At 39.7% G+C, this 18457-nt stretch overlaps 1 protein-coding gene across 1 annotated transcript; it reads right to left on the bottom strand.

Moving 5' to 3' along the window:
• Positions 1–263: 263 nt before the first annotated feature.
• Positions 264–17805, bottom strand: LOC133868089 (hydroxyproline O-galactosyltransferase GALT2). Its single transcript, XM_062304914.1, has 7 exons — positions 16273–17805; positions 9937–10169; positions 9258–9548; positions 1542–1670; positions 1199–1372; positions 806–913; positions 264–714 (listed from the first exon to the last, which is right to left on the bottom strand). Exons 1-7 carry the CDS (start codon positions 17177–17179, stop codon positions 505–507), a joined length of 2052 nt encoding a protein of 683 aa, XP_062160898.1. The 5' UTR covers positions 17180–17805; the 3' UTR covers positions 264–504.
• Positions 17806–18457: the final 652 nt, after the last annotated feature.

An 18457-nucleotide genomic window follows, 5' to 3' on the forward strand; every position in this document is an offset into this window, starting at 1 on the left:
ATGTACTTTCTATTTCAATACTACAGTTTTTCTTTAAAAATAAAAATAAAAATAAAAATAAAAATCAGAAGATAGTCATTTGGTGTTTTAATTCGAGTGGTGTAACAAACACAAGAAAAGAACCGGATGAACTTATTCATCCAACTGAAAGGCATAAAATGGTCTAGTCCATCCATAAAAGAGAAATAAACAAATTTCAACCCCTTTTTAACTTATATATACCAAAAAAAAAAAAAAAAACCCTGGAAACATCATTCCAAATCTAGTAACCTGTTAGTGAAAAATGAATATATTGAGACCATGTAAAGATATAACACATCATACTTTGGTAAAGTCATTGTGGCAAACTGATTCTCACAATTCATCCATGAGTCCATATTTTGATCCACTAACCTAAATGGACAAAAAATCAGCACCCAAGATGGGTGAAAAATACAAAGTGGGGGTGGGGGGAGAGAGGAGGAAGTTGAGCTTGATCTAATTTTACGAACAACTCGCTCATTGTCATCTAAAGTTGCAGCAATGAGCCCGACCCCTCGCCAATTTGTCCCAAAGACAGATCATCTGTCTTGGGGATTGATAATGTGCAGTGAAATAGTTTTCCATGCACCCATACTGACAAAATTTCCAGTTGTGGGAGTACTGGACAGCTGCCATGGAACCGTTAAATTGCTCAACCCACATTCCCATGCTTACATCCTCCATCTTGAAGAGCTGCCACCAAAAACAAACAGTATTTTTCAGTTATAACCAGCTGAGGAGGCAGGCTGGAGGGAAGGCAGATTGAATAAATAATGAAACTAACCCTTAGGCTTCGATTGCCATGTTGAGAGACAACATATTTAGCAATATCACTGGAAATTATATATCCAGGCCCGTTGGCATAAGGAGGATACACTTCTTCTGGCCACTCCTGTTACATTACAGGATTCCTTCAGATATAGGAACAATGCAAAGGGAATCATCAAGCAGTTCTTATTTAATCCTACTTATGCGATGACAAGAAATTATTTCTCTTCCTTTTTGTGATCAAACTTCCAAAGCAATCAAATGTATCAGACTTCCAAAGTTATCTGATTGATGAAAGGAGCTCTTGGAGAAATCAAAAACCCAAGAGACAGAACCAAGTTCAAATAGAATTGCAAACCATAGCAGGCAACAAGTTCAAATTTACACAAATGCAACCCCACTAACATACCTCATATGTGACTGCCCATTTTCCACTTCGGAGAGGGCGATGCAAGAGGTTGAGATTGCCCATATAGAGGGACGTATTAGGAGAGATGCCCTCAATTTCTTTTAGGACGGTGTCCACCCTAACAAACGTGTCATCATCACATTTCATTATGTATGCAGTGGTCATATTCTGAACCTGCATGGAGGATGTTTGGAACATTTGAGGGATAGAATACAACTCAGCATGGGATCCAACAAAACTGAAGTTCCAAGACTGACATTTTCAAGGACAATATTTGAGAAGAATTCCTAATTAAAAATAAGAGTTCAATGAAAGACTAATAAATTATAAAACACAAACTCACCCCAAACTCACAGATAGCAATAGTTTTGAGAACAACAAGCTCATAGCGATCCATAAAGGGCAAAATCACAATATCACCAAAGTAAGCCGCCTCCTTTTTCAGCACTGCATTCACCTCCTTCCTTGGATTCTGCATGTCAATTTTGATACAATTAAGAACAACAAATAAGCAAAAACTCATTCATAACCCAATGAATGACAGAAACTACTTAGAACGGAAAAATGAAAGATAAACACATATGTAACAGCCAGTGAAGAATGTCAGAAGAAAGATAAACAGGCACACACAAACGTGGCATATATCACGAGACATTGTTAGCTAATATGCATGTCATACATCAATGTAGAAGTCCACATTTCCGAATTCTCAAGAATCATAAGGACAAAAAAGAAACTTGCCTATTGGATTGGAGTACAAACACTAACTTTGTTGTTCATATAAATGACCTCATACGTACCACACGGAGATGGATTTCATGCCATAGGCTTGTAAACTAAATACAATCTTTGGGATAAAAGCTTTAAGCACTTGATTATTAGGTTTGATATTGATACAATATTTATAGAGACTATACAGTGTGCCGTGTATATGGCATGGTATAATGTCATAGACTAAATAAGGTAGAAGATCCCCTTGAGTCATGGCTGGTTGTCTGCTGACTGAGTGTGTAGTGGCAGCTAGGGTTTGTCTACTGTTTGTGAGTGTAGCTACTGCGTAGGGTTTTGGTGAGGTTACTATCTTATCCTTAACACCCCCCGCAAACTTATGGGAGGGACGACCAGAAGTTTGTCACGTAGGAGGCAGAAGCGGTCGGCAGTGAGGCATTTGGTGAAGAGGTCAGCAACTTGATCAAGGGTGGAGAGGTAGCGAAGCTGGATGTCTTTGTTGAGGACTTTTTCCCAGATGAAATGAACGTTCACCTCAATGTGCTTTGTGCGAGCATGGGATACGGGGTTGGTGCCAATGCTAAGGCGCCAGAGTTATCACACCAAATGGTTGATGGAGAAAGTAAGGAGAGTTGTAATTTTCTGAAGAGCATGCGGAGCCAGTAGAGGTCAGCTGTGACAAGAGACATGGCGCGGTACTCGGCTTTAGTGCTGGAGCGAGAGACTACGTGCTGCTTCTTGGCCGACCAAGAGATGAGGTTAGGGCCGAAGAAAATGCCGTATCCAGTGGTAGAGCGGCGATCGTTGGGGTTCCCGGCCCAGTCCGAGTCACAGTAGCCCGTGAGATGAAACGAGCCTTTGGTATAATGAAGGCTGGAGTCAATTGTGCCTTTCAAATACTGAAGGACTCGTTTGGTAGTTGTCCAATGAACGGAAGTAGGCTTGTGCATGTGCTGGCAGAGCTGATTGACAAAGGATGCGATGTTCGGGCGAGTGAGAGTGGCATACTGGAGGGCACCGACAATGTGGCGACATTTGGTTGGATTGGGCAGCACATCACCATCAAACTTGGACATTTTGGAGCCAGTAATGCAGGGAGTTCAGCATGGCTTGGAGTCTGCCATTCTAGCACGGTTGAGGAGGTCCTAAATGTATTTGGATTGCCGGAGATGGAGTCCAGTTGAGTCCCAAAGGGTTTGAATGCCGAGGAAGTAGGAGAGAGGGTTGAGGTCCTTCGTGGCAAAGTCAGCTTGTAGTTTGAAAATGAGGAACTGCATGGTGGTTGCATAGTTACCTGTGACAATGATATCATCGACGTAGACTAAGAGAAAAATGTGAGAGCCATTAGTATGATAAACAAATAAGGAAGGATCAACTTGAGAGCTAGAAAAACCAAGTTCAAGTAAAGAATGAGAGAGTCGGGTAAACCAGGCCCAAAGAGCCTGTTTTAACCTATAAAGAGCCTTGTGCAATTTGCACACGTAGGTGGGGAATTGAGGGTCCACGAAGCCTTGTGGTTGTTCCATGTAGATGTCTTCATCAAGAAAGCCATGAAAAAATGCATTGGAGACGTCTAATTGCTTGATGCTCCAATCAAAGTGAACGGCTAGAGCTAGAAGTAACCGGATCGTAGCCGGTTTGATGACAAGACTGAATGTGTCATGATAGTCTATCCTCAGCCTTTAGCGACTAAGCGGGCTTTGTACCGCTCAATACTACCATCAGGGTTTTGTTTAATTTTGAAAACCCATTTGTTGTGCACAACATTTTGGTGGGATGGACGGAGACAAAGGGACCAGGTTTGGTTGGAGAGGAGGGCGTGCTATTCGGTAGTCATGGCAGCAATCCATTTAGGTTGAGATGCTGCTTGTCAGTAAGTGGATGGTTCAGGGGGAAGAGGGGCACTGAGGTGGGTGAGGATGGGAGCCATGGTGGTTAGGAAGGAGGTGAAACCAGGGAAAGGTCAGGGTTTGGAGGAACCAGTTTGTGAACAGGTGACAAGACAGTTACTGAGGGGAATGAGTTGATTAGGAATAGAGGACGGTAAGGAGGGAGGGCTGGGGGGTTCAATATGGAGGTGATCGGGTGAGGCAGGTGAGGGAGGGTCTGGAGAAATTGAAGTGGAGACACTAGGTGATGAAGGGGTAAAGGCAGGAGACAGTGGAGGTGAGACAGGAGGGATAGTTTGAGGGGCTGGGAGCAAGGAACCAGGAGAAGGGGAGAGGCTAGCTAGCTGAAATAGAATGGGAGAACTGGGAGGAGTAGTAATATGGCAGGAACCGTGTGGGATGGTGGGACTTTTGGCAGGAAATTTAGTTTCATTGAAGACCACGTGGCGGGAGAGGTAAACCTTTTGAGAGTTGGGTTCCAAGCAGCGATAGCCTCGTTGATTCGCACCATAGCCAAGGAATATGCAGGGTTTGCTGCGAAAGGTTAACTTGTGAGCAGCATAGGGACACAAAAGTGGATAGCGAAGGCAGCCAAAAGTTCGGAGCATGGTGTAATAAGGGGTTTTATGGAATAATTTGAAAAAGGGGGAATCATTGTTTATAACAGGAGATGATAAACGATTGATAAGAAAAACAGAGGTGAGAAAAGCATCAACCCAGTATTTGGGTGGTAGACCTAATTGTGCAAGGAGGGTGAGGCCGGTTTCTAGGATGTGGCGGTGCTTCCTCTCAGCAATGCCATTTTGCTGAGAGGTGTGAGGGCATGTGAGGCGATGGAAGATGCCACTTTGGCTTAGGAAATTCTTGAAGGCAATGGAGGTGTATTCGCCACCATTGTCGGATTGAAGATACTTAATGTGAGTATCAAAAAGATTTTCAACAAGAAGTTTAAATTTAATAAAATAGGGAAGAAAATCACTTTTATTAAGGGATACAACCAAGAAAACCGACTGAACTCATCAATAAAAATAACATAATACTTGCACCCACTCAAGGATGGGATAGGGGAGGTCCATACATCCGAGTGGATGACTTCTAGGGGACTACTAGAACTACTTATTGCTGGGGAAAAAGGTAAATGCTTGGACTTGCCAAGTTGACAGGACTCACACACTGAAGAGGGACTAACGAAACCGACTATAGGTAGATGTTGATGACGAAGGAGATGCTAAAGAACTAAAGTAGAGGGGTGGCCCAGTCGTTGATGCCAAACCATGTCAGTGGTTTTGACACCAAGAAGAGCCGTGAAACCTCGAATTTTATTGGGAGATTGGGGCTGTAACTGAATGGGGTATAACCCATTTTCACCAAGTCCGTGGAGCAGAACCGCTCCTATCCGATTGTCCTTAACAGTAAAATCAATATCAGTTAGTGCAAACCAGCATTTGTTGTCTTTGCAAAATTTATTAATAGAAAGTAAGTTCGCAGATGCTGAGGGGCAATGCAGAATTTTGGAGAGAAGAAAGTTTTGAGATGTAGATATAGGAGATTGAACAATAGAAGAACCAATATGCTAAATAGACAAACCTGCACCGTTACCTACTCCAACAGTATCTGGACCATCAAAGGGCTGAGGATCGGTGAGGTTGGAAGGATCGGCCGTGACACGTGTATTTGCGCCGGAGTCAGCCAGCCACTCATTATTGACAAAGTCTTCATTGGTATGGGCAATCATGGCTGCAAGTTGTTCGGGTGGGTGGCGACCTTGGTAGGCATAGTCCATGCGATTGTAGCAGTCGAGGGCGCGATGGCTGCTTTTGCCACAAATCTGGCAGGGAGAATATTGGCGAGGAGGCGGGGCAGTACCAGATGCAGTGGAAATTAAAGTCTGTTGTGGCGGTGGATTTCTTGGAGAGAATGATGGTGAAGAGTACTGATTGTGCGGAGAAGAGTGACGAAATTGTCCAAGTGGTTTAGGAAAGAATCTGGGTTTTCGGAAGTTGTTAGGACTGTTGCGAAAGGAGTTGGGACTGTAAGATGGTTTGGATCGCTGAGCTTGAAGTGCAAAGGAACCAGCCTCAGGGTTAAGGGCTTGCTGTTGGTTTTGAAGAAGTATTTCATGGCTAAGCAACTCGGATTGGAAATCATGAAAGGAAGTTTCTCGGTCACGTAGTGTAAATGCAGTAACAAAAGAATTAAAGGTAGGGTTGATTTCATTGATGATGAGTGAAATCAGGTCATCATCATCAACAGGTTTACCTACTGCAGAAAGTTCATCAGCCCATGCTTTAGCTTGGTTAAGGTATTCAGTGCACGTCTTATTCCCCTGCTGCAAGCTTTGCAACTGACGCTTGACATGGGAGATGCGTTATCTGGATTGTGCAGCAAAACGAGTGGCCAGGGAGGTCCATGCAAGCCTCAACATGTTTAAACCGTACATTGAAGGCACAAGCGAAGGTGCTAGAGAGCAGATAATGAGGCTAAGAAGCTGTTGATCTCATCTCAGCCATGCAACATAGGCTGGATTAGGAATCTGGGTATCACTAGTAGCATTGGCGATGGTTTTGGGCGGGCAGGGTTCTGTTCCATCAAGCAATCCCTGGAGTTCGTAACCACATAGGATAGGCTGAAACTGAGCAACCCATCCGAGGTAGTTTGGGCCTTCCAGTTTGATGCCGCCGAGCTGTGTAAAGTTGGGCATCAACAGGTTGGTTTCAGCAGGTGCAGAGGTTGTGTTGACCATGGAAGAGCGTTGGCTATTGGTTGGCTCTGATACCATGTAAACTAAATACAATCTTTGGGATAAAAGCTTTAAGCACTTGATTATTAGGTTTGATATTGATACAATATTTATAGAGACTATACAGTGTGCCGTGTATATGGCATGGTATAATGTCATAGACTAAATAAGGTAGGTAATATTCTATCCTAGGAAAGTAAAGATGGCAATATAGCCGTTGACTGTACAATAGGAAAGTGTTGAGAGAATAATGAGAGATAGCTAGCTATAGGTTTGATATGGTGAGGAAATCAGAACCTGTTCTTGTTTAGGAAGATCCCCTTGAGTCAGGGTGGGTTGTTTGCTGGCAGAGTGTGTAGTGGCGGCTAGGGTTTGTCTACTGTTTGCGAGTGTAGCTGCTGCGTAGGGTTTTGGTGAGGTTACTATCTTATCCTTAACAATGCTCACAGAGGTCAACAAACCTTGCATGATACCTCATAGTCATTAATTCCCCAAATCAAATATCGCTATAACTCTGACTAGTAATAACCCAACCCTCAGTTCTTTGAACCAAGGTTGGCAACGCTGATCCTCAACAATTCTGACATCTCAGAAGTCATTATCTTCAGACAAAGTTGACAAATATAAAACTTATCTGATTTCTCTAGATGCTATTTTATAATTCCAATTTAATTCATCATGCCATCTAATGGTTCCTTTCCAATATCTTGATGACTTAATTTCTTGTCATAAAAAACCCAATCTCTCCATCTCATTTACACATACTTGATGAACAATCAGAGTTTCAAACTAACATTCTTCATAATGTTGCTCTTTGGTATGTATTTCCCATCATTCTGATTGAAATGCTGCAGTTACGTGACCTTCAAGAGAAAGAGAGAACATGAAAGATTGCAAGAACTCAACCCCAGAGGCTAGAGTCACTGGCTTTTCTATTTGTATATATTGTCAATGATGCAGAATTACAGGATTTCCCTCCATTCAATATAACACCCTAACGAATACATTATCAATTGGCATTCCCTATATTCTCATCAATTGGAAATTATGCACCTAAAGACCACCAACATTTTATGTTTGGGTTCAACAATGTTCAACCTTGGACTGTAAATTTATGCTTCAATAGGTGTCAACATTATCATCAATAACTCTATATGTCAAGCATGTCAATATCACCAGGTTCTGTTCCTTTTAACTCGTGGAATTGATCCTGCAAGCTAACTCCATCAACCCATAAATCTTGACACTATAGTTGAATGCATGGTAATGATAAATGCAGAACCTTTATAAAATGCAAAAAAATGGAACTGCTACAGTAGAAGACTTGATAAGAGACATTTGCATCCAAGTTGTATCTTGCTCTCGCATATATAAAACAAGCACAAATATAGAAAAGTTTATTGCAATCACTAAAGCAAATTTGTCAGTGGAAATGAAGCGGAGAGGTAGCATTCATAAGAAAATTGCATGGATTAGATACTTCCATTCAAAAAACAATTATATTTGGCTTTTGTATCCCCTTTGTCGCTTAGTTTTGGCAATTTTCTTGTTCGTTTTTCGCTTTCTAGTTAGGTGTTTTCTCTTGTATATTTCCGGTGTACTTAGGGGCGTCTTACGCTTTTCATAAAACCAGTTTATTACTTATAAAAGTAAACAATTATATGATATCTGCATATTCACATTAATCATGAATGATCCTATGGTGTTGACGGCAAAAAAGAAAGAGAGAACATGAAAAGATTGTGAGAGCTCAATGCTAGAGTGGCTGGCTTCTCTATTTATGCATTTTATTAATGATGTAAAATTACAAGATTGTCATTCCTTACATATAAAACTCATAACACTTCCCCTCAATATACAGCATAGATGTCTATTATGCCTAGATTATTACACACACATATATAAAAAGAGATCCTTACTCGGAATCTCTATGTATACATCTCCTAACCAATCAAAAGGTTATCAAGTAAAAACTTGTGTTCACATAACCATATCTCGGATAAAGTGACAGTCCATCTAGGTATGATGTGTCCAAACTAAAAGCTTAAACCAATGGGAGGGTAGGCCCAACAAGTGCATAAACCTATACCAAAGTCCACATGTGACTAGTGTAAGACTCTCTAACACCTCCTCCAAGCCTAAAACACACAAACAAGTGTGGAATATAGGAACCAAAAAACAAAGAAATGAACCAGTCTCTGATACCATAAGGTTTTGCCAAATAGAGAAACAGAGTATGAAAAGATTGTGAAAGCACAACCTTAGAGTAGCTGGCTTCTATATAGGTGTGTATATACATATACACACATATACACTAAATGATGCAAAAATACAAGATTGCCCTTCCTTACTTATATTACTCTAATAGGTACATCATCGATTGGTCTTCTCTATATGCTCATCAAAATGCAATTTTGCACCTATAGACCACAAACATTTTATGCATGCATTCAACAATGTTCAGATCTGGACTATACATTTATGTTTCATACAGACTTCTATGCTTTGCCACTATCTATTATATTCTAAATAGGTTATGTATCAATATTATCATTGATAACTCTCATATTCAAGCATGTCAATATGGCCACGTTCTATTCCTTAAAGCTCATATGGAATTGATCCTGGAAGCTAACTCATCAACCCATAAATTTTGACACCATATTTGGATGCATGCTAATGATCAATGCAGAAGCCTTACCAATGCAACAAAAAATCGAACTACTACATTTGAAGACTTGATAGCAGTAGCTTGCATCCAAGTTTTTCTAACTGCCATGCGTTCAGCAAAGTGATTAGTAGCAGATAGCACCCCAACAAAGAGTTGAATCTTGCTCTTGGGTGTAGGATGGGTTTTCCACTTGTCTGAAAATTCCAATACTCTTTGAGGTGAGAAACTCGGATGAGAAGTAGGGAGAGACGTAGCATAAACTGAATGAACATCCACATCTCCTTTAATTGCTAGTCCTGTCGCATCTTCAAGAGTAAACCCCTGAAGGTACAGCAAAGCATTTCTGGATTCAATACAGGGTTTTTATTGAAACCAAAAAGACCATGTGAAAATGCCAGAAATTTGAACAATAAACAGTATCATTATAACAACTATGCTCCCACAAAATCTATGGATCAACAACTAACAATGACTAAGAATGCCCAGTGGAAATGCAAATGTATGAAAAGAAAAGGGAAAGTCATAAATCAAATTCAAGAAGTAAAATAGAAGCCATGAAGCACAACACCACAAACTAAACTGCAAGTTCTCCTCACTTTGACCCAGACCTTCTTTAGGTCTCCTGGGCAAGCATTCTCCATTCATGTAGGAGAGGTAGCAAACAGATGTCATCAGTAGTAAACTTCAAAAAAATTTCCACATTACTTACTGTCCTATATGGAAATGAAGTCAGATGCCGACCCCCAACATTGACATGGTACCCATCAACACCAGCACGCAGGGTCAGGATAAACAGTCTGCCCTCCACAAAAGGAAATGGCCAGGTCACCTCTGGCTTCTGCTCACGCCCTATAAATCGCTTAAACCATGAGGTTGTCTTGGACTCTTTTGAGTCTACAATATCATTTCGCATCCATTTTTCGCATCTTCCATGTCCATCAACTGCCGAATACATAGATAAGAAACACCTTCAAGCTCAAATGGTAATATAAAGTTGAGAGAATTGGACGGAAGGAAAGAAAATAAAAATATAAGTCAAACCACATCACAATCAACCAGACCATAGGTAAATAACTAAAAGTTTATTTTCTATGAAGCATAAAAAAATTCCTGTCCTTCCCATAAAATTCACGTCACTAGTGCATAGCATGGTCAGGACAGTTCAGAAACAGTCAGCAATTATTAGAACAAACTAAAATTTGAAAGATTTACAAGAAAAGGTGAGAAAGATTCAAGGTGACACAGTGCATTAACAGGGGCTCACAGAGGTTAAGCCTGGAATACCAAAATTACAATCAATACAGCAAGTTACTGAATTTGATTGGCAAATGGAAACTAAGGCTACAGAAAACATAATTGTTCAGACTGTATTTTTTTTATGAATAAATTGTTCAGACAGTGTATTTTTTTTATGAATAAATTGTTCAGACAGTGTATTTATGGTGCTTCACAGTAAATTTAAACAAAGATTATTGAATCACACTCAAAGCATGTTAACAGAGTTACTTGGCTTTTTAAACTGCCAAAACAAACTCAACATAGTGAAATTAAAAGAAAGTAGGTCATTTATAGTAACAAACCCAATGTTAAGCCCAAGGAAGAAACAGGATCAGTAAGACCATTCAAATGATGCTGCCTCAATTAAGCTCTTATACCAAGTTAGAGACCACTAATACCAACTAGTGTATAAACCCCTATCAAGCTTGAAACATAACCATATTAGTCCAAATTGGTACACACACCAATACACTAAGACGCACCATTATATAGGTTGATGTCAAGAATCTCATCAGCACAAAACAATGACAAAGCAGATGTCAGCCTGGTGTGTAATTACCTGAATTTGGCAGCTCAGGTGTCACTCAAAGAAGGAAAAAATTGTAATTAATATGCTAAGTTATCAAGGCTCATGCTTTTATTCCATCTAAGCCAAGTTCATAAGTCTAAAGTCAAGTTCGTTGTAGGAAAAGAGATAAGAAATAACAATGAATTGAAGACTTGACGCTTAACAGATGGGTTATGCCTAAAATGGTTAACAGAACTTATCAAAAGAAAAAGAAAAAAAAAAGGTCAATAAGCTCCAACTTGAATGGCACTTCTTTCTTCCATAAGAACAAGGAGGATGTGTCATTTATCAATTGAAAAAGAAAAAAAAAATCAAAAAGAGAGGTAGATTAAGTCTAGGTCTAAATAAGTTTTGCACAAGCTGAGTTCATAATCCCTTTAGTGGGCATCTTGGTGTGTTCTTGCACTGTTTCAGGACAGCAAGCTTGCCTTATATCCTATTATTTGCAGTTCTATCATTTTGTTTAAATTTATGCTGGGAATAAATGCTAGAGATGTTGCTTTGCTGAGATCAACTAGTTTTCTGTTAAAGGCACCACCAGACAGCCCTTTGGGCAGCAAAATATGTTCATGCTATAATTTTTTGGGTCTGCCTCCAACTCACCTCCTCCATGAGAATATATCTCTCTAACTCAATCACAACCTCAGCCTTCTTTATTTTCTCCTCAACGCCTAAGGCCCTTTCTTCTTCAAGGACATCAAAAACACGTAACTCTTCTAGAAGGATCCTCTTCTTCCTATCTACATTGCCAAACACCTCCTCGTTCAATTTCTTCAAATCAAGTTTCAAAGCTTTCAAGAGGGGGATAAGTGTACTAAATTCTCACCATAGCTAATTCCAACAGAAGGAAGAACTCTATAGACTCTTTATTAATTGGCAGTAGTCTCTCTACCAATCAGGTAGAGATTAACGAGCACATTGGCCAGTTTTGTCATCTGTTATATTCTGATCAGGGTGGTTGGAGGCCGTTGGTGGATGGTCTTTCCTTTGATTCCATCTATGAAACTGAGGCGAGTTGGTTAGAGAGAGAGTTTGAGGAGGAGGTGAGGAAGGTAGTCACAGCTATGAATGGTGACAAGGCGCTGGGCACTGACGGTTTCTCTATGGCGTTCTTCCAAGCTTGTTGGGATGTAGTCAAAGTAGATATCATGAAGGTTTTCAGTGATTTCCATGCTAGAGGTAAGTTTGAGAAAAGTCTCAATGCTTCGTTTATCACTCTCATTCTGAAGATTCCAGGGGCTATCAATCTCAATGACTCCTGCTCAATTAGCCTTGTGGGAGGTATCTATAAAATTCTTGCTAAGATCCTTGCAAACAAGCTTAAGATGGTGATGGAGAAGATTATCTCTAAGTCGTAGAGTGCTTTCATTAGAGTTAGACAAATCCTTGATCCTATCCTTATTGCCAATGAATGCCTTGATATTAGATCAAGATCTAATGAGCCAGGTGTTATTTGTAAAATAAATCTCGAAAAAGCTTATGATCATGTGAATTGGAACTTTCTATTTTACATGCTAAGGAGGAGTGGCTCTGGGGAGAAATAGTGCGCTTGGATAGCTCATTGCATATCCTCTGTGCATTTCTCGGTTTTAGTTAACAGCAATCCAACAGGTTTCTTCAGTAGTTCCCGTATTTTGAGACAAGGGGATCCCTTATTCCCCTTGTTGTTTGTTTTTGTGATGGAGGCTTTAGATAGAATGATTTTTGTTGTAGTTAGTGGGGTGCTGTTGGATGGTTTTTTAGTGGGCAACGTTGTTTTCTCCCATCTTTTACTTGCTGACGATATCTTGATTTTTTGTGGTGCTTTTTCAGCACATCTACGTCTTTTGCAGAGCTTATTCCTTTGCTTTGAAGCTGCCTCGGGCCGAAAGGTTATGGCCAAGTTAGAGTTGGTTCTTGTGGGGAATGTTGATTAGGTGGAAAGCTTATCAAAAATGTTGATCAGGTGGAAAGGTTAGCGGGTTTGCTAGGTTGTTGGGTTTCCACTTTGCCGGTGAAGTATCTCAGTTTGCCGTTGCGGGCTTCCTATAAAGCCAAGCATATTTGGGATGGCGTTAATGAAAAGATAGAGTATCAATTCGCTAGTTGGAAAATGATGTATTTGTCAAAGGATGGCAAGGTTACCCTTATTAAAAGTACCCTTACCAATTTACCTATGTACTTTATGTGTCTCTTTCCTATCCCGGCGAGTATGGCTAAACGCATTGAGAAGCTCCAACGTGATTTCTTGTGGGGTGGGTTAGGTGTAGAGTTCAAATATCACTTGGTGAGTTGGTCCAAGATTTGTTTTCCGATTTCTGAGGGAGACCTGGCTATTAAGAATTTGATAGTGTTCAATCGAACTCTCTTAGGCAAATGGTTGTGGCATTTTGGGCTTGAGAGAGTCTTGGTGGAGAGTTGCGATGGACTCTAACTTTGGCAGTTTATGGGATGGGTGATGTTCTATTGAGCCTGTTGGTGTGTTCGGGGTGGGGTTATGAAAGAATATTATGAAAGGATGGGAGAATTTCTCGTGTCATACCAAGTTCGAGGTGAGAGATGGATTCCAGATTAGTTTTTGGCATGATAAGTGGTGCGGGGATGTGGCTCTTAAGGCAACTTTTCCATTTTTATTTGGTATTGCTTGTGTAAAGAATGCCTCTGTTGCGGAACACTTGGAGTTTTTGGGTGGTTTTAACCTGTGAAATGTTAGGTTTGCTAGAGCGGTGCAAGATTGGGAGGTGGATATATTTGCCCCTTTCTTTGAGGTGTTGCACTCTGCTAGAGTGAAAAGAGCAAGTGAAGATAAGTTGTGATGGATTCCATCCAATAGAGGGTCGTTTAAGGTCAAATCTTTCCATAGCTCCTTGGCTTGTACTAAAGGGAACTGCTTTCCTTGAAAGAGTGTGGCGAATTCAAGTTCCTTTGAGGGCAACTTTTTTCATGTGGTCAACGGCTCTAGGTAAGATCCTTACCATGGATAATCTTAGGAAGCGGCATGTCATTGTATTGGAATAAATTGCATATGTAAGAATAATGGGGAGTCTGTAAACCACGGACCACCTTCTTCTTCATTGTGACATGCTTATGCCATTTGGATTGCTTTTTTTTAGTCGTTTTGGGTTGTCGTGGGTTATGTCTAAACGTGTTGTATCTGTATGCCTACTGGTGTATCTCTGGCAATCCACAGAGTGTTGCAGTGTAGAAGATGGTGCCTACGTGCATTTTATGGTGTTTATGGAGGGAAAGGAACGACAAGTTTTTAAGGCCAGGAAATAACAATGGAGAAAATTTTATCTTTATTCTTTAGAACTTTGTATTTGTGGACAGTTGCTTATGTAACTCCTTTGTCGATTAGTTATAGCGTTTTCCTTACTCTTTTAGCTTCTTTTAGTTATATGTTTCCTTTGGTATACTCCATTTGTACTTAAGGACGCCTTACGTTTTTAATGATATTGTCAATTATTTATCAAAAAAAAAAAATTGTGGGTCTGCAGAATATTACATGCTATAGCACAAGGCTACTAATTATGATGATTGTAATCCAGGATAGCTTTATTCTCAAAGAATTTGCATAATGGAATTATTATTTTTTATATATAAGTAAATTCATAATGGAATTAACAAGAAGCTTATTCAATTCATTTCCTAGAAGGTCAAGGAGCATTTGAATAAGTTCAAGATCAACTTGTCTATCTGAAACTAAGCCAATCAAAAAGGTGATAGGTACGGCAAATCACATTTTTAATATATTTTCTCGGTCACCAAACAGAGCTTACATATGCTACCACATTGATCTACCCCACTACTGCATAAAAGTTAAACATTAAATAGTATAAACTATTTTGAATATTCATATTACTTATCAAAGAAAAGTTAAACTATTTTGAAGTTTCTTATAGCCTATACCTAACACGAGAATTCAAACACTGAATTCGTAGGAAAATAGGAAAAGCTTCCTCCATTTAGTCATACAACTAACCTGCATACCATTTTCTTATAAGATGAATGTTGTGAAATAAAACTTCTTACAACTCTCAAAGCATACACATCCCCTTACATTTTTCTCTAACTTCCTCTAAAAGGATTTTGAAATCTCTACACACACATAAATTAGGACATAGTTAATACGTTTCGACATAACACTGCACAACTTTATATTCTTGCATTTGAATGCGGAACAATATACATAAGATTATTGCTAACATGTGTCATGACATATCTGGTCTCTGACAAAAAAGGACAAGAAAGTTACAGCCTGGTTTTTTGAGAAAACCTACAGAGACATTTACATTACATAGTTCATCTTACGGACACTTAAATCAGATAGGATCCAACCGCTAGACTATGCTCACAACCACAAATTAGAGTACAAGCCTAATGTCCATGTAAACCATTGAATTATTGAAGTATACGACTAGTGAAGTGTCAATAATTTGTTTCTTTTTTGCACATTACTTAGTTAAAGGTATTCTTATGCTAAACTTGACAGATATATAAGTTTTCGTCCCTACCCAGTATGGATAAAGTCTATGTGATTTTACAAACTCATCATACATGCTGCACACTTCAAGACATAAGGAATAATAAGGGGTGGAGAAAAGCATCTCAAGAATGACTCATAGTTAAAGGCATGAGTTTCGGGGGTGAACTGAGCCTCATGGATGTTCCATGAGTCAATTCTCATAAGCCACATCACAAGGCAAGCCCAAGGCATGAACTCGACTTTTCTAAACCATGAATTTTAGAAGGACTGACTTCAAAGCATGAGTTTCAGGTCAACTGAGCCTCGTGGCTGTACCAGGATTCATTTCTTTTAAGCCTCACCTCAAGGCAATCCCCATGCATAAACCTCAATTTTTCTAATCCATGATTTAGCATGTCAACAGCCATCCATCATGTTCTTCCTATTTCCTTATAATAAATAAACCTTCTCCTTTTTGTCTGTTTCCATACCCTTTATTTTTTACTTCAGTTAATTGTTTTTTTCTTCTTTGCACAAGATTGTTGAGTTCCCATATCCTTATCAAACTTCAACCCTATCGTAAGATGGCAGAGCTTACCGAAGAGAATCATAAGTAAATTATATATTTAAATCATGATAATCTTCCATCTGCGCCTTATAATAAAATTGAATTACTTATATACATAAAATTAAATTAAAATTAAAAAAAACAAAACAAAACAAAAACAAAAGTAAAAAAAGCATGATAATCCTACCAAGCATATCTTCATCGTACTTGGATGGTAAACCATCACATCTTTGAGCTTTTCCCCACTGCATTCTATAACAGGTGTTATGCTCAATGACAGCCTGCTTGCTCCAATCTCCTTTTAGTCGAGGATTCAAGTGCAAGATCTTTGGTGGTTCCTCTCCATCCACTGACTTTAAACCCTGCAATTCAATCATGAACTGTGAAACCATAACCACGGCATTACCACCCCTCAACTTCGCAAGCTGGGGCACATATTCCTGATGAGCATAATGGGGTGTTCCCACCACTGTAATTGAAGAACCAGCAGCGAGCCCACAAGGAAGAAACATTAACCTGTCTCCATTCACCAATTCTTCCCCACTCACCGATATCCATGAAGGACAGGACTCAGGTCGCCCCTCAAGTATAGAGCTTTCTCCGGTCTCCTTTCCATCGACCTTATCCACTTCTTCCCATGCCTTTAAGCCTAATGTCCAAGCCTCATCCGCCATTCTCTCAAGCACTGACAAATCAATAGTTCTATTCCTCCGCTTAAAAATCTCGCCCGTTATTCGACCATATCGGTGCTGCAGTGGCTTTATAGGTTTAGACCCACTTTTTCCCTCTTCCAATGGTTCCTTACTAGGCATCAATGGTGCATCTTGGTTTTGGTTATCTTCTAATTTCCGGTGAAATGCATCCTTGTAAACAGAACCAAAGAATGGTTTGCTTAAATCCGCATCTTCAGAGTCCCTTTCCAATGTCCCTTCCAATCCAACATAAGTATCATACCCACTTAACATTGCTGCAATCTCTAGAAACCGTGGAAACTTAAAGGATATAAAAACCAAGTATAAAACCGCTATACCCAACAACAAATGCGACAATTTGAACCTCCTTACACTGGGAGGCTCACTTTTCGGCCTCTTCATCTTGTCCAAACCAAAAGATACACCACAATATTCTTCACAATAACCAAAATTCTCTCAAACCCATGTTCCTCGTTGACTAAAAGAACCGAAAACAAGCTCCAAACCCCACAAAACACTCGAGGCAAAATATCAACAAATTCTTCGAAACAAACCCTTTTACTAAATGTACCTACAGATCAATGAAATGCAAAGTTGCAAAGCAGAACTGGGTTATTTAGAAACATTAAGTGAGCGAAAACTCAAACCCCCACGGATCCGATACAACCCAGTTGACGAAATCAACCAATATCACAATTCAGCAACACAATCCGAGAAAATCCATCAAGATTTGGCACAGAATCCCTTAACCATTTCGGCAGCATTCTTCAACTGAAGAACAGGAACAATCACAAGAGTGAGACAAACCCAATAAATTGCAGAAGATAAGTTGGTGAAAGCTGATTGTGGTTCAAGAAATAGGCGAGGATTGGAAGGTGGGGAGGGTCCCAAAATATACAGAAGAAATGGGAAAGCACAAAGAGAGAAAAAGTGGTCGTTGTGCGGACGAAAGTGCGTAATGAACAGGAAATAGAGGAACAAACATCACCTGCAAAGGGGGTAGTAAAATATTTTTCAGGGAAGATGTAGGTTTCAGTTTACGGTTATTTTTTAATCTCTTTTATTTTTGTTGTCCCTTTTTTGCAATAATAGTTGGTATTTAACATAAATCGAAAAAAAAAAAAAAAGTTAAATATTTTTGACTCCGCGTTATTTAACGATTTTATCTTTTACTCGTGTTCTTCGTTCTATATCACAGATGATACCTCGTTTATGGCTAAAGAGATATGATACTTTTGATCTTCTTTTATTCAAAAAATTAACGAAATTCCACATTACAGGTCTTAAAAACCTGCACATGTCCCTATACCTAATTAAAAATAAAAAAATAAAGTGGCAGTTCAGCCACCTCCATGACCGATCTAGAGGTGGTCGAACCACCCCAAGGCCTTTGGAAGTGGTTTGGCCACCCCCAAAGAGCTCATTTGAAACCACCCTCACAAGGCAACTGGAAAAAAAAAAAAAAAAAAAAAAAAAAAAAAATGATCTTCAAGCTTGGCCTTTGGGGGTGTCCAAAAAGCTCACCCTTATTTTGCTCTTTTGAGGTGTCTGAAACACCACCAAGGCCTGGGTTCGGCCACCCCCAGATAGTCTACGGGGTGGCTCGAGCCATCTCTCTATATTTTTTATTTTTTATTTCAAAAAGTTTTTTTTAATGTTTTTAATATTTTTAGTTTTTTA

Source organism: Alnus glutinosa, chromosome 5 (genome assembly GCF_958979055.1).
Source record: "Alnus glutinosa chromosome 5, dhAlnGlut1.1, whole genome shotgun sequence".
NCBI classification, from domain to species: Eukaryota; Viridiplantae; Streptophyta; class Magnoliopsida; order Fagales; family Betulaceae; genus Alnus; species Alnus glutinosa.